The 17,914-nt window shown below is 42.3% G+C and overlaps 1 protein-coding gene across 3 annotated transcripts in view; it reads right to left on the bottom strand.

Annotated features, from left to right (window-relative positions):
* Nucleotides 1-17,914, bottom strand: part of SNX9 (sorting nexin 9) — a 154,092-nt gene that overhangs the window by 94,616 nt on the left and 41,562 nt on the right. For all 3 annotated transcript variants that reach the window (XM_075596988.1, XM_075596990.1, XM_075596991.1), the window contains exon 2: nt 1,341-1,427. In XM_075596988.1, coding sequence (XP_075453103.1) covers nt 1,341-1,427 — 87 coding nt within the window. The remainder of the gene's footprint in view (nt 1-1,340; nt 1,428-17,914) is intronic.

Here is a 17,914-nt window from a genome sequence, read left to right as displayed (position 1 = left end):
TTGTGTGGCGAGTAGATTTTTTGGTGATTTGTCAATCACTGCATATATACACACACACACACACACACACACACACACACACACACACACACACACACACACGGCCGGCCAATATAGACATGTAGTGAATCATACCGTCTTTGTTGCTACGACCGTTTCCCAGAAGGATTAACACTACGACGGGGAGGGTCCCCCCCCCCTCTCAGAAGCACGGACCCCCCACCGTGATTGCGGCAGATACTGTCCCCGTGCCGCTGACGACTTTTGCTTGATCGTCTGCGGCGCTGAGGACTAAGTCTTTCTAAATCTGTATATATAATAAAGTTTCACAAGCTTAATTTACAAGTATGTATTGCATACTCTATAAGGAATAATGTTGAGGTTGGCAGAAAGCTGTATTTTTTTATTTTTTTTTTCTATCTGGTAAAGTCTGAATTGTTCAGAAGACATTTCACGATTTAAAACTGAACCTTAAATATACTACAAAATGATAGAATGTCCTTAGTAGAACCGTTTATTTTGGTCAAAAAATGTTTTCACCCAGTTGTTTGGGAATGTGTGCTACTCCATGTAAACCTGTTAAATGCTGGTGCCTTCAGACTGCCAGTACTGTAAAAGTTTATACATCTCTATGTTAATAATTACTTGTAACGTTGGATCTCTTCCAGAATTACAATAAAGGAGCAATCCAAGCTTTTTTTCAATATATTTTTACATTTTTTTTTTCTTCCCCCCCGTGATTGAAGCAGGGGATATACAGAGCTGAATCCAGTTAATTTTAGCTCCAGGGACCCCCTGATTACAGCCATACTTACCTCCAAAGTAGGTGCCGGTAGCCGCTCTGGATGAGCAGGCTGGGCTTTAAAGTTTAAAGCTCCTGCGTCACATGGGCCAATAGGAAGCCGGACTTTATGACATCGGCACGGCTTCCTATTGGACCACAGGCACTTTGAAAAGCGGCCATTACGTGAGACCTGGTAGCCGAGCAGAGTGACTACTGGCACCTACTATGGAGGTAAGTATCTCAGGAAGCAGGGGGTCCCCGGAGCGGAAATGAATGGGGTTCAGCTCCGGAGACCCCCTGCTTCAATCCAGGTTAAAAAAAAAAAAAAAAGATTTTTAAAAGGGCTTAGTTGACGCTTTAAACATGTCACTGTCATTAGTTTAATTTAGTTCTAGTAGCACAGCCCCTATAAGCATTTACTTGTGTTGCATATGGCTTTTTATTGAAGCAAGCGAACATGCATATTGTCTTTTTTTCCCAAGACCTTTTAATTGGTAAACATCTAAGAATAAAAAATGTTTAGTGGCCGAGTTGGAGATCTTTGTAATCTGCTCACCTTGTTGGTTATTGTGACAAACTCCCCTTCTTTCACAGTGAGCTCATTATTCCCAGGCTCAGCAACGAAATCATACAAAACCCGAGCCTGTAAGAAAAAGACAGAAACATTAGTCATGTCAGACCGACCATTAGTCGGATGTTCGTTTTCAGTACAGCGCAAAATGAATAATTACCGTCGCCAACAATTAAAGCAGCAATACTACTTTACAACTTATTTTCCCCCTTTTCTTACTTGTATATGTAAAACATGGGACAATGTAACATAATTCTACATTCTTACCTAAACTGGCAATCGTTTGGTGCTCCTGTTATAAATCTGTCAAAATCCTGATTGTGTGACTAACATAACGGCTGCTTCAGTCGGTGTAACTCAGCCGCTAAAACGTATCATTTCTAAGGTAACATTATCTACGGTTACAGATTGCAGCTCAAACTGCTGGAAACATTTGCAATAAATTATCCCAAACAGGAAAGTGTTGCACAGATCTTGCACTCTTTGGGAGGTGGGTTAAACCCTGCTATAGAAATCAAAAGATGCCTTAAAACTCATTAAAAATGGAATGAAGAAAGTAATAAAAAAAAAAAAAAAATACTACAGAACTGATTTTTTTTTTTTAAACCCCATAAGATTTAACATGTTTTGCTGCTTTAATATACTATGATCTACAAAGCTGGAGCAGGGACTCCTCTTCCATAATGTTACTTTTATGTCTGAAGCCCTTATTCCCATGACCCGTTATTTATATTATTTGTTATTTATATGATATGTATTACTACTGGGAAGCGCTATGTACATTTATTGCGCTATATAAATAAAGACATACAATATACACCACTTCTGTGGTACAGATTTTTAAAAAAAAAAATTATGAAACATCACAGATATGTTGCATGGCCTGGTCGCCAGGTGGGAAATTGCCCCCTGCGGTGGTCAGATTTTTAATAATTGGGCTGGTTGCCGGGAGGAAAGGAGCACGGTCTGTGTGTAGCTCAATGCAGACTCTATCCATTAGGTGGCGCTGCAGAGCTCACATAGCAGCTCCTCTCCCAGGCCGGCTCCTCTCTGCAGTGGGGGAGAGGGAGGTGAGAGGGGGGGAAGAGGGGAGAGGGAGGGGAGAGGGGGGGAGGGGTTGGAGAGCCAGGACATGTGTCCCGGGCCAGGCAACTCTGGGGGGCCTGCACCACGACCGGAAGGATAGTAGAAAAACACAGTGAAGCTGCTCATCCCTTCCCCTCTGTGATAGACTGAGCAGCCGGTCACTTAACCAGGGATACATTCCTAACCGTGCCTACTACTTTAGGAGGAAGCAGCAGGGCAGGGGTGGGGCTTCACAATGCAGCTGCGGCTGTTTCCTCCCCGCTTCAACTTCTGCAGCTCTGGGCATAAGCTGAATAAGTAGCAGCCTCCCTCTCTCGCCACCTCACTTCCTGTCTGACAGGAAACTACGCACCAGCCCCCATAGTAAATACAGGCAGATTTAATTTGCAGGAGTTAATGGATATGTGTGTGGGGAAGGAGTTAATAAGCATGTGCACTGCAGGAGCGACTCAAGAACTAACCTGGAAGGGGGAGGCATCTGAAGGGCGCAGCACGGTGAGGAGGTTTATTGGGGAGGGGGCATCTGAAGGGCGCAGCATGGTGAGGAGGTTAATTGGGGAGGGGGCATCTGAAGGGTGAGGGGGTAATTGGGGAGGGGGCATCTGAGGAGCGCAGCTGGGTGAGGAGGTATGTGCAGGAGGGATCAGGAGTAATGTGCAGCAAGTTGAGGGCAGAGGGTGATGGAGAGACAATGATACAGGGTACGTTAGCCAGAGGTATATATTTTATTAATGGAAATCATGTTTTTTTTCTCTGGTCAATACTATTGCTATGTATTATTAAATCTAGTGCACCACATCAAGAGCTCCTCTGGCAGCCGCAGCGCACCACACTAAGGCCGTAATTATACCAAAAATCGGCTGGCGGTGTCGCAACGCCACGCGGCTCAAAAACAAATTGCAGCAATCCAATTAAAGCAAACATACCTCGCGCAGCTCTAATTGCAAAGCGGCAGACTGCAGAACAGACTTGAGAATTTGTTCTCGGCAGGCGATGGCTGCGTCACGTGAGCGGTTCAGCCATTGAGGGCGAACCGCTCCCGCCTGCGCCATGCCTCCTCTGCTCTCCCCAGTATAATCGAGATGCTGCTCGGCGGCAGCACTGGGTGATGTCACAGAATATTGCAGCACTTGGTATAATCAGGCCTAAGAGCTCCTCTGGCAGCCACGGCGCAGCACACCAGCAGCTCCACTGGCGGTTGCCGCAGAGCACCACACTAAGAGCTCCTCTGGCAGCCGCAGAGCACCACACAGAGCTCCTCTGGCAGCCGCAGAGCACCACACAGAGCTCCTCTGGCAGCAGCAGAGCACCACACTAAGAGCTCCTCTGGCAGCCGCAGCGCACCACACTAAGAGCTCCTCTGGCAGCCGCAGAGCACCACACAGAGCTCCTCTGGCAGCAGCAGAGCACCACACTAAGAGCTCCTCTGGCAGCCGCAGAGCACCACACTAAGAGCTCCTCTGGCAGCCGCAGCGCACCACACTAAGAGCTCCTCTGGCAGCCGCAGAGCACCACACAGAGCTCCTCTGGCAGCAGCAGAGCACCACACTAAGAGCTCCTCTGGCAGCCGCAGCGCACCACACAGTGCTTATAGGGCGCAAGCGCGTGCACAAGCGTGACAACAACGTTTGAATTTGCCGCGCGATGACCGGATCACGTGAGCGGTTCGCCCAATGAGGCCCCCGACATGTCTCCCCGTCACCTCTGCCTGTAGGACAGAAATCTCTCCTGCCTTGGGGTGAGCGTGACGCCGCGCCAACGCACACGCACACTTCCTCTATGGCCGAGTCCTAAGGCTGCTGTGTAGGGGGGGAGAGAGAGAGAGTGTGTGCATGGGAGAGAGTGTGTGTGTGTGTGTGTGTGTGCATGGGAGAGAGTGTGTGTGTGTGTGCGCATGGGAGAGAGTGTGTGTGTGTGTGTGTGTGCGCATGGGAGAGAGTGTGTGTGTGTGTGTGCATGGGAGAGAGTGTGTGTGTGTGTGCATGGGAGAGAGTGTGTGTGTGTGTGTGTGTGTGTGTGTGTGTGTGTGTGTGTGTGTGTGTGTGTGTGTGTGTGTGTGTGTGTGTGTGTGTGTAGGATACCCGAAGTACCCAACCCCCCCAATCACCCCCCCCCTCTCTCTCCCTCGCCCCCCTCTCTCTCTCTCTCTCTCTCTCCCTCGCCCCCTCTCTCTCTCCCTCGCCCCCTCTCTCTCTCCCTCGCCCCCTCTCTCCCTCTCTCCCTCCCTCGCCCCCTCTCCCCCTCGCCCCCTCCCTCCCTCTCTCTCTCTCCCCCCCTCTCTCTCTCCCTTACCCCCTCTCTCTCTCTCTCCCTCACCCCCTCTCTCTCTCTCTCTCAACCCCTCTCACCCCCCTCTCACCCCTCTCTCACCCCCCCTCTCTCTCACACCCCCTCTCTCTCACACCCCCTCTCTCTCTCACACCCCCCCCTCCCTCTCTCACACCCCCCCCTCCCTCTCTCTCTCTCACACCCCCCTCCCTCTCTCTCTCTCACACCCCCCTCTCTCTCTCTCTCTCTCTCTCTCACCCTCTCTCTGTGTCTGTCTCACACTCTGGATCTCTTACTTACCCTATATATCTTAACTGCCCTATACTACACCGAAATAACCTATACTGCTTTTTTCCAGATCTGACTCAAGCTTCCCACGGAAGACATCGGAACCCCCCCTAACCCAGAAGACAGGTAGGGAACACCTCCCCTCCAATGTATAACATTGCGGGAATGAGGGTACCTGGACATTGAGGAACTGCGGATCAGGTAAGATCCCAGGCGGGATTACTGCTTTAGATATTGTGAAGCAGGGACGTCCAGACACTGGTTCAGGAAACTAGTCAATCACACCTGGCTTTTATTTCTAGATCCGACATTTACACACACACACACGCACATGCACGCACGCACACACACGTAACAAGGACTAATTGTAGTATAATGTAATACAATAAATACATTTATGTGAAAAACGAATGTTGTTCTGACTAGGAATTTATTAAATGTATTTTATTTTAAAGCGGGGTTGGGGGCGGGATTAGGTGGCGAGTAGGTTTTTGGGTGATTTGTCAAACACTGTGTGTATGTGTATATATATATATACACACATACTTTTTTAAATTTGTTAAATACAAATTTTTAAATTTGTGTAATTAATTTATTTAATTTAATTAGCGCGACCCCGTTTGTAGCGCGGTCGGATCGGGTGGCCCCCGAGGACCGCGCTATAACGGGGTTTACCTGTGTGTGTGTGTGTATGTGTATATATATATATATATTACATACATATATATATATATATATACACATACACACAGGTAAACCCCGTTATAGCGCGGTCCTCGGGGGCCACCCGATCCGACCGCGCTACAAATGGGGTCGCGCTAATTAAATTAAATTAAATAAATTACACAAATTTAAAAATGGCCGCCACGCCCAGGAGTTCCGTGTCTACAGAGGGGGGAGAGCTGGGATCGCATCATCGCACTGTGCTGCACTGTGCTACTCCTCCCTCCTCCCTCCTCCCCAGCAGTCAGAGAGCTGCAGGCAGTGCTTGGAGAGTGCGAGGCTCAGCGCTGCAGCCTCCTCTCCATGGCAATTTTACTCACACGTCCACTGATCACCCGCACAGCAGCTTCTCCTGCTCTCACTCGCAAACTTTCAGGGACGCCGGGGGAGCCTGCCCTGTCTAGGAAGAGAGCTGTGTGTCTGTGTGTCTGTGTTCCTGATAGCTTCTCATGCTTTACACCACAGACATTCTATCCTGTGTGTGGGGGGGGGGGGTTAGGGGGAGAGGGAGAGAGAGAGAGTGTGTGTGTGTGTGTGTGTGTGTGTGTGTGTGTGTGTGTGTGTTGTGCAGTGTCCTGTGAGTGTGTGTGCTGTGCAGTGTCCTGTGAGTGTGTGTGCAGTGTGCAGTGTCCTGTGAGTGTGTGCAGTGTGCAGTGTCTTGTGAGTGTGTGCAGTGTCTTGTGAGTGTGTGCAGTGCTGCAGTGAGTGTGTGCAGTGAGAGTTTGTGCAGTGAGTGTGTGTGCAAAAAAAATGTAAAAAAAAAATGTAAAAAAAAAACATTTAAATTTAATTTTTTTTTTTTAAACGGGAGCCACGTGAAAACCGCGTTATAACGGGTCGCGCTATAACGGCGTTTACCTGTATATATATACCAGAAAGCAGGAATGACCAAATAAATGTTAAATCTTTTAAAATTCAAGAAAAATATGTGGGGGGGGGGGGAGAGAGAAGACAATTCAGATAAAGATTTTTAAGTTTTGGTCCAATAACCCAGTGTTTTGTTTTTCTCTCCAAATAATTTGGGGGGTTTGGTCCTGGAAGTTTCCAATTTCATAAACATGGTTTTACTCATCTTTAGTGGTCATTGCCACCATTGTTGATCTTTCACTGAACCAACAAGAAAATTTATGTCTGGTATATGAGTATTAAGGTTTACATTGTGACATACGTGATTATGTAGATCATCCTCTATAACTGTTTTAATGGTCCAATAGAAAGTATTTATCTCTACAGCAGAGATCCAGCTACTAGAATACTATACTGCAGAACCGATCACCATCTATCCTACCGTGTATGTACTACACATTAATGAATGTAAGCAGCTGTTGTACACCAGACCCCAACCGCTAAAACGGACCTTCTCCTAGAAGCAGCCGGCGGCAGAGGTTCCAGCGGTGGATCGGCTACGGCAGAAGGTCTGTGGCCGAACGCCGGCAGTGACTTGGTCACGGCGAATCGGCCGCAACCAAAATGTCCCGTTCCATCTCAAGATTACAGACAGTCTTCTATACTCACAACAAAGGTTTGCTAAAAGAGAAGCTATGTTGTGCTGCAACTACTGTGAGAACAAAGTATATTTCTCTCTCCTCTCCCCCCCCCCACCCGAGTGGAGAGCTGCTTAATTTTGCAACCAAGCAGCAATTGTAATGGACTTCCTCCACCCCATATTGCTGCATAGTTACCACACTACTACACAGCTCACATGCTAAACCTGAAACGCATATTTTCAATGCTGCACAAAGCGGTTTAGTGCTGCGGCTGCGCCATAGTGATTAATTCTCCCTTAGATTGATCACCTTAAAGATTTTTCAAAACTCAAACAACCGCGTAATTCCCATGTCTTTAAAACCCTCTCAATGTAAAATGGCCCTAAATGAGGATATACACATGCAGCGGCCGTTCTCCGAACATTTCACAGAGACGTTTTCGTGAACTCTGCTGTATTCCATGCGGGATTCACGCGTTATTCTTCCATGAACGCTGCCATGAATGCCGCCAATCACACCAGTCACACCTCTGTTTACCGCGGTTGATTTCCTTGAATTACCTGGATTCGGATGTCTTTGAGTGCAATTCTTCACGTATCCACCAGGTGGCAGAAATGAATGAATTGTAATGTGTACTGTGCCAATTTGCAGGTGTTTAAAAAAACAGATAAAAACCAAGTCTACAGTGGTCCATTGTGAATTGACCTGGGTCCTTGAAGGCGCTGAAGACGTTATCAAATTTAGGCGTTTCATAATAAAAACCTCTCAAACACAATGTTGTGGGCTTTTTTTCTACATTCTTATCCCTGCACAATTGCTGACTGGACTGGACACCATGTGTACACAGTACACGTATAAAAAAAAAAAAAAAAAACGACTGTAGTTATGCATTTCTAATATGTTCTGCAATTAATGCTGCAACAGATAAGATGGCGATCTTATCAGAAATATATGAATATTTCATTTCAAACTATGATTTTTTTACAAATTTTCGCCTGACGTTCGTGGGTGGAAGCGTTGGGTAAGACAAATCTTAACTAGCGATCATTGTTTTTTTTCACATTGCCCCTACTCCTGGAGATAGAGGAGGGTATTGGTGTGTGATCCCAGATTTTTACAGTATGTTTGACCATGGCAACTACAAAAGGAGAAAGGTCGGGTTTAATCCATATAAAATTCGTCTATCCAAATCCAGCAATGTACCAGCACCGGTTTACAATAATGGTCCGACCGTCAGTGAAAATCTGGTGAACGGCAATCCTTGCTACCTGTCCCCGCCGGAATACCCGCAAAATTTCCAGCCTGAGCCTGACTCCCAACCAGATTACACGTACCAGCATGATTACATGTACCAACATGATTACCAGCTTCATCAGCTATCAACTACAGGTGTAGCAGACCAGCTGTCACCGGTCAACTATAATGCAGACTACAGGAGTGAGAGTGGCTCATTTCTACCCATTTGGCAAAGTTTATAATGAAGGTAAATATAATGTACCGTACAGTATTAAGTTTAAAGCTGCAGTTCAAGCTGCCTTTAAAAAAAAAAAAAATTATATATATTTTTTAAAAACAATACAGTATGTGCATCAATACAATATGCACACAGACAAGTGATTAGCTACAGTAAGCTGCAGATCGGTCCGTTCTCCTGTAATCAATCGCTTTGCTCACGGTTATTTAATAAAATTCTTGCACAGCATTATTGAAAATGTAGTCCTGCAATATGATTGACTGAGCAGTTACTACAGTAGATACAATTGGTGGACTGCTAGTTAGAGGGCGGTGCTCAAGAGACAGAGCCTATCAGAAGTTTATTCTCATCGTACAGAACTGATTTAATTAAAAATAAAAAAAAAACACATGTAGGATATTGCTTGAACTGCTGCTTTAATTCCCAATGACGCGACTTGACGCATGCGCAATACCGGAAACAATAGCATAATTTTTTTTCCCAGAAAAGAAATGTTGACATCAAGCAGCAAAAGATAAGGAGAAAGTTCGATGGAACTCTAATATCGCTTTTTTTAAATGCTGCTTGCGCATTGTGAATCTGATTTAAAAATCCAACGAGGATAAAAATTTAAAGTGACAGTGTAATTTCGATTGTACTTTTGTGAGAACTTTGATTGTAAAACAGTTCAAAATATTTCTTTGAACTACAGTACAGTATGCAGTATAATCCTGCACACACCCGGTCTGGCAAAGTGAGTTGCACCTCCCCCCCTCACAAAACAAAATGCATTCAACTGCTTATAACTGCTCATCAACACCTCCCCCGGCCGATTCATTATTGTTCTCTGAGCGGTTTAACATGCATGCACACGTGTGATAAGTCCTTCATGGGGATTTGGCCAAAATGCCTTCACTACCAGTGTGAATGTCAAGTCTGAAAAAAAAAAAAAGACAGAAGCGTTTTTTTTTTTTCTTCTAGACAAGGGCTTAATAAATGAGTCATTTGAAGAAAACATTGTGTGATGCCTGGTTTTAATATTTTATAAATTTATACATTCTTAAAATTACTTACTTTTTATTTCTATATGGAGGTGGCATACAGTCATCTAATTTTTATTTTTGGGGTGGGGAGGTTACAGTATACTGTACCTGTACTATTGAAAACCTTCACCTTTTGCTAGGTTTGGTCTGCTTTGCATACTGTTTATGGAAATATCTCAAAAACACACCCATGATACCCATTGTATGTATGTACTGTTGTGAGAACTTGGATTGTAAAACTGTTCAAATGATTTCTTTGAACTACAGTACAGTATGCAGTATAATCCTGCACACACCAGATCTGTCAAAATGAATTGCCCCCCCCCCCAAAAAACAAAATGTATTCAACTGCTTATCGACAACATAACCATAATGTATGGTGCGACTGATAATATAGAATATTGTCTCTGTCTTTCCAGACACAGATGTAAAAGAAGCAGCCGCCTTTATGAAGAAGAAAAAGACAAGATTGTAAATTTTGAATATTCTCCTGTAAAACCTTTCATTCTTTAAATATACTTTTTTGGGTGTTCATGTTTTTACTGTCTATACCCTTACAGTAGTACTACTGTATACCTAAAGTTCTTTGGGCATTTTAATACTGTATATAAAAATGTGTCATTGATAAACTGTACAGAATACAGTACGTACAAAATAATATATATATCTAGGAAATAAAATAAATAAATTAAAATAATTGTTTTTTACTATCTAGATACAGTAACAGTACTGTACTCCTGTCAAGCACAATGGTTCCCAAATCAAGTCCTCAAGGAACCCCAACAGTGCAGGTTTTAAGCATATCCCTGCTTGAGCACAGGTGGTTCAGTCAAAAATTATTGGGTCTAGCAGATACAGCATCTAGTGACTCAGTGAGGAAATTACATACACGCATGCGCATAGATGTGATGACACGCATATGCGTTTCAACCAGGTTCCAATTTGACATACACGCATGCGCATAAATGTGATGTCAAGCATATGCGTTTCAACCAGGTTCCAATTTGACATACTATACAGTACTGTACACACATGCACGGAATAAATATTTTACATTCAGAAGAAGCAACGTTGTATTTTTGTATTATTCCTTTTCCCTTTATTATCCTGTACAAATACAACATTTAATTTGTTAAAAATACTTTTTGTTGTGTGTGCTTATATTTTTAATCTTCTACAGTTAGAGGATTTGTGTATGGCAAAGGTGCCTCAGAAAGGACTTCTTTCCCATGTACAGTATGAACTTGTAACGTTAATCTTCAAATTATACACACACACCTGTACTGCAATAAAAGACAGGTTGAATTGCACTTAGATTTTTTAAGCAACCACTTGAGTTTCTTGACGGTATTGCAGACAACGTTAAAATGCCATTTTCTGCACTCGATAAAAACACTAGTAAACGCGTCTTAACGCGGGAAATTTCGATGAAATCATGCGGCACGACCTGGGTATGCCCAGGAATACAAATCGTGAAGTGTTCGGATAACGGCCGCTGCAACTGTAGTCTCGCTAAAATAAACAATAGGAACATCTTCTCTAAGATTATATACAAAACACCATTTGACTATAAAAATGCAGTTATGAATGTTGAAAAGACAATGTCTTCTGAGTTATCCTAGAATAACCATGCTAAATGTACTATGCTCAGAAACTTTTCAAAGGGAAGCTGTGCTGTATTAAATGCTTCAATCACACGGAGGAAGGATGCAGTTCTTACGTTACAGAAAAGTTGACCAAAAAGCCATAAAGCAGACAGTTAAATATATAAATAGCATTCCATTGGTGAGGTTTCATGTTGGGACCATAATACTGGATTCAAAGTGATGTCATTTTGTGTGCTCCTGTTTTCTCTGTACTATATTACTTGATTGGCGTTGAACTACCACATATCATTGTTGAACATTTGGGGATTTTAAAAGCACAGTGAATCCAGTTCTCAATCTAACTTCATTAGGCAAAAGCAGAACAGAGCGAGGTGCAAGTTGCCAGCTGGTACTCACGAGGCCGTTGGAACAAAAAACTTAAGTCTGTATTTATAATTCATGTAATTTTTTCCCTCTATATATTTTGATAAAGGAGACCACCGATTCCTCAGTTTTCCATCTACATCTCTCTCTACGTCTGCTATAAAAAAAAAAAAATATGACTGCCCATAACTGGACTATTTTAAAGAGAGAGATTATTGTGGAGACACAAAGAAACGTGTTTTTGGAGCAATGCTTCATTTTTTACTCAGACGTGTCATAAATAAGAATTTTGTTAATCTAATGCAGATTGTTAAAACCAGAAATTTATGCCACCTTAGACCTGGTGGATTTTCCTCTTCCGGAAAAAATGGAGCGACGTAGCTCACTATACTGTGTGCTAGATAACCAATTCTTTTCACAGTCTTCCAATAACAACCTGAAGCTCAAGGGGCATAACTGAAGCAAACTACCATGATGCATTGATGTAGACACAACAATAAAAATGGCCACTTCTTGTGGACATTTTCCCAAACAATTGCAGTGAAATAACCTCCTTGCCAAGGTCAAGAAAGCTGTATACAGTACATAAAATACATCTTACAGAGGAAGACATCAGGTGCTACTACCGGTGTCTATCAATAACATATCCTGGTCCCTTGCTTATGGCAAAGCCAAGAAGAGCTAGCTCACTGATGTCACAGCCAAGGATCAAAAAAGGGTCCGAGGTTGTACAGCAAAATGGGGTGACAAAGTGGTCCACGTGGTTCTAATCTGCCGTCAAAGTCTATGACTTGGCTGATGAATTAAGCATTACTGCATTACTGCATCACTGCATGAGAACCTTGATTTGTCCCCTTGTTTATGGATTTCTTTTTTTACAGGTGCAGACCACATCTTTAGGTCCAACCCATGTACTAGCAATATGCTGTCATTATAGAACTACTAATTAGACATTTAAGCAAGTAATTATATGTAATTATATTCCATTCCTTCATAACGGTAATTGCAGTATATAATGATCATGACAGAAGGTATTTAGTATTTTAATAAATCTGGCACACCAGAGGTTAATTTAAATTACCAGTTACAGTTTAAAAATACATGTACAGTATTGTTTCAATGGCAGGTCAAGCCACTGACCATGCCTAGTTTTGTGTTTGTCCAGCAATGAGGTTATATAAGGTCCACGCCTGGATTTGGAAATTGCATGATTGAAATCTGGCGTCACAATTCTTCTCTGGCAGTGGAAATAAACAAAGAAATCTTTCAATATAACTTTAGACATTCTTTGGTTGTCTGTAAATACCAGAGGGTGGGGCTAGGAAGGTATTCTAGAATGGGTAGATTTACCAAATATAAAGATATCATTGGTCTAACAACGATTCGCGAGAATTACAAATGAATCTTTGTAACTGTTACACTAATTAAATGATACAAAACAATCCCTAATTATGAGAATGCGAATGAGAGTATCCATGTGTCTCAAACTTAACATTAAACAAATCAAGTTTCATATCCAGGTGTGCATCTTAAAGCTGCAGTTCAGTCAATATCCTGCATGTGTGTTTTTTTTAATAAATCAGTTCTGTAGTAAGAAAAAATACTTTTAGCATTTTCTGTTTTAAAAAAACAACAACTTTGAAAGACCAATTTTCTTGTATTCTATTTTAACAAGCATGCTTGTTCCTATAGCAACGATTTACATTCCCCATATTTAAAGATGTCGCCAAACTTTGTCGATCAATAGACGGAGAACGACTTGACCGGCAGCTATGCAGTTCTTTAGGTAATTAGAGATTGCCCGCATGAAAATATTGAAGTAAAAAAATAAAATAAAAAAAAAAAAAAGACTGAACTGCAGCTTTAAGTATACAGACTCAACAGTAAGTGAAGATCTGGTTCTTCCTAGCATTATAGGAATAAAGATATGGGACATTTTGTATGTCCTAGCATGTTTTAATTCAAGTTTTTTTCTCCCTTAAGACATAAAACAGGTCATTGCAGTTTGATGAGAGGGAGGGTTATCGATATGGCCCCGAAGGTGGTCTTATACTGTGTTCCAATAAAGGAAGTTGAGGATATGCCATGCATTCAAAATATGCCATTATAATAGAATAGGTGTGCTCTGATGTCAGACATGAATTCTCATCTTTCATGCTCCAGTGACCTCTTTGGAAGGAACAGGATAAATGTTGTGTAGTAACGTATAGGATTTGTTTGTTTATCCTTTTATTTTAAGAAACAATTTGCATTTATTGTACTGTGTTTTTTTTAAATAATCTTTTCTGTTTATTAAATATTATATTTTGTATATTAAATCTAAAATGTAATAAGTAATGCTTTGGGGCTCTGATTGAACTTTGCACGTTTTGAAGAACGATTTCATTTTCGGACACATTGTGCTACAAGAAATTGTGTGTGTTAAGTGCATATTTTGCTCCGTAAACAGGGACCAAAGACTCTGCAAGTGAATCTTTGGTAGTGGAAGTAATTTAAAGCTATATTGTGGCGAATTGGGGGTAGAAGCAGAAGGGTAGAATGTATTTCTTCAATCTGTTACCAAAGCAATGTCTACAAGACAAAATCGGAATGGCTGCCAGCTACTTAGAAAACAGGTTTTATCATTCTAATACACTTAACATTATTAAAAAATAGAGAAGTCCAACCTCCTACAATCTGCTGTGGTATTAAAATGTGTTTCTTTCCGTTTTATAGCCACCCACATACTTTTCTCAAGAAATCTTTTATACATGAAACTCCAATGAAGAAGTAAATACCTACTGGGTGCAATTTTGTGGCAAATGGAGTATTTGTTTGTGTTACTCAAGAGATTCAAATAATACAAATGTTAAACCAACATTTTCTCCAAATTTGTTATTTTTTCACAATTGGGGTATCAACTAGGACAGGACTGGTGCAGTTTGTAATATTGAAATGTAAAAATACCATAACACCTTAAGACTGTAAAGCCTAATTTTGAATAGTAGAATAGCACATGGCTATTAGTATATGGTGCATATTTCAGTGGTTATTATCCAACGAAAGAAAAACAGTTTTAACAATGCCGACCATTTCCATTTAACGCATTGGGGCTTATTTATGATGATGCATGGTATACCGTGCAATATTGTCTAAAAACGGACGGCAATTTAATGCGGTTAAAAAAAAAAAAAACATGCGTTTTCGCCTCATTCATTAACAATGTAGAAGAGGATTGCCACCAAATTTTCTCAAATCTACAATCGCACCCGCCTGAGGGAGGCCAAACCTCTGAGTGATCATTTTCGCACACATGTCAATCCTGTATTTTACTTAGGAAGGGATTCATGAAGCTACAATAAGAGATACTGGAGCTTGATTGGAGTTTACAGTCATTAACTTGAATGGCAGTTACTACCTTTGCTTGACCCCTCCACCTTAAGTAGTATATTTAATATTGCAAGATTTCCACATTTGCATACCACAGACATGCATGGAGAGAACCAAAAGGCCTAAAATGCAATTTTACCCTGCTCTAACCCCCAATATCAGTAACAGAAGTTGAAGACCTCCTTTGTTCAGTCCTGATGAAGGCTACAGGTAGCAGAAAGCCTTGGTTGTGATTAGCCCTAGGGATGAGCAAAAATGGTAAACGGCATCAAGATCATTAGCATGTTGGCCCTTGTGATGTTCACTGACCATCACCACAAGAGACCCAGAATATTCTCTCGCTCATGGATATCGCTAATACTCCCTACATTATGGTCTGTTTATGCTGTTCCACTTTTGGATCTCAGCTATAATTGTAATAATAAATGACATACTGTACAACTATTTTTTTTTTTTACTGTTTAAGCAAAAGACCGAGTTTTGGGGCGAAGACATAGATACACACACACACACACACACACACAATTTTATTGCCATTTCACTTACTGTAGATTGTCTTAATTAACTGCTATTTTTTTTGTTTTATATTTCCTTTCAGGGTTGATGCATGTGGCGGACTAACTCCAATCATAAATGGCTACTGACAAACTAAAATAAAGGCGCATATTTACTAAGCGGTGCTAAGCTATAAGGTATCTTACAGCCCCTTCCACTTGGGCTCTAAACCTTTACTGCATGTTTGCAAAACAGTGAAATCAAAACCTTTGCAAAAACTCCTACAGTACATATGAAAATACTCTGCACCACTTTTCATCAAAATGAATTGCATATTATTTGCTTATATCACAGTGCAAATGTTATGCACACGTGTTTACGTCCTTTGGGTGCAAGTATACTTTTTGGTCAGTCACTAAAATAATTTAAAGCTGTTTTAGGAAATAAAGGTGTAGTCGCGTAAATGTAGAATATATGATTATTAAGTAGACTATAAAAAACAAAAATGAGCGCAATGCATTTTCCTTTCCCGTCCCGATTTTCCCACAAGATCTCTTCTGAAAGCATTGCACAAGAAAATTACATTTTATGATCCCAGCTGAGTGTCATGTGCTAACTTACGCTATCTGCTTAGTTTTCAAGCCTTTGATAATGAAACAGCATGTTTTAATACTTTTCTTTTTTTAATAGGCATTGTTAAGTAATAATCCCAATAAAACAATACGCGTCTTGTAAATACAGTTAGGTCGGGAAATATTTGGACACTGATACAAGTTTTGTTATTTCGGCTGTGTATCAAAATAAATTCAAGTTACAGTTAAATAATGAATATGGGCTTAAATACAAGCATCACTTTCCACATATTATGGAACCAGCACAGTCTGACCAAGGGGATACCTTTGAAGTAGGAGTAGAGGTCGATAACGTATCAGGTCATATTGTATAGGCCCTTCATCAGATGTTATTTTAGCATTTATTTTCAGCCAAGGTGTGTGTAAATAATTTTGGTTTCTGCTGGATAAAGTAGCATGTACCCCTCTGCCCCCCGTCCCCCACTTTTTTTTTTTTACATGGGTGAGAAGCAGGGGATACCAGATGCTGAATCATGTTCATTTCCACTCTGGGATTCGCTGATTCCCAAGATACTTAGTGGGGGAAGGTGCCGTTGCCACTTCTTCTTTGTATTTCAATCCCCCCGCTTCCCACCAATAGTAAGCCACGAAACATGACATTGCGGCTTCTTATTGGCCCGCATGACGTAGGAGATTTAAACCTCTCTAGCCCCCCTTCCCCCTGTGCCAGGGCGACTTTGTGTGCTGCTAAACCTGTGTGGCAAACAGGAGGCCTAATCCTCCGCCACTTGGGAGCCTGGGGTGTATGTATATCTACTAAACAGCGCCTCCACCTGAGAAGGATCCTCATATAATAGGATAACCCCTCCCTAGACAATATGCCCAGTAATATACACACAGAGTATGGGAAACAATATTTACTGGAAGGTAATAAACAATGACATCAATAGGAACAGCAATAGACATATGTATACCAACCCGCGGAATATCCTCACAGTACTTGGGTGCAGGGGCACCACTGTCACAGTGTCCAGACCCCAATGGCCTTTCCCACCCCCCAAGTGTGAGACAGAGCTGCCCACGTGAATGTTGGTGCACTTATGCAGATACCTTCCCGGGCGCTCTAGCCCCCGGGTGAAGTTGAACAACAGTCAATTGGCAGTCTGTTCCAACGATGCCTTCCGCCTCTGCATGGGGTGGTCTCCAGCAGGAGCGTCCCACCATAGACCGTCTCTGAACGTAGGTGGTCTGATCCTAGACAACAAGTTACACTCCCCGCATGGCGTAGACACTGTGTCCCTGATACTATACAACACAGGAAAAAGGGTCCCTAACTATGGGCTTCCTTATACAGCTGCAGGTGCCTACTGTAAGTCGGGGACTAACTGGTGCCGCAGTGGAAAGCTGGCCTAGTCCCAGGGCTACTGGCACCAGGGACCCTACCTCCCAACTGACCTAACAGTTAGAACAGTGATAACTGTTATAAATGCAGCAGCCTTATTGGCTGCCTGGCAACATGTGGTCTGCAGCCCCTGAAGCTGCTTTGACTTGTAGTTCCCAGCGGATCTATGGGTGTAATGGCCGCCGCTGGCTCACAATCTCCCTGCAGCAACCACACAGCCGTCCCCCTCATGCAGCCTGGGAGGTAAGAGGGTGACCTGACTACATCCTCCCAGTGGTGGAGACTCAAACGTCCCCGCTTGGGAACAACATAACCAAACATAACACAGAAAAGTTATATAATGAAAATGCAGTACAAATATATAACAAATGCAGACTCTAAATAATATTATGCATTTCAATGA

Source organism: Ascaphus truei, chromosome 4, assembly GCF_040206685.1.
Source record: "Ascaphus truei isolate aAscTru1 chromosome 4, aAscTru1.hap1, whole genome shotgun sequence".
NCBI lineage: Eukaryota > Metazoa > Chordata > Amphibia > Anura > Ascaphidae > Ascaphus > Ascaphus truei.
This window is presented reverse-complemented; position numbering and strand designations above follow the sequence as displayed.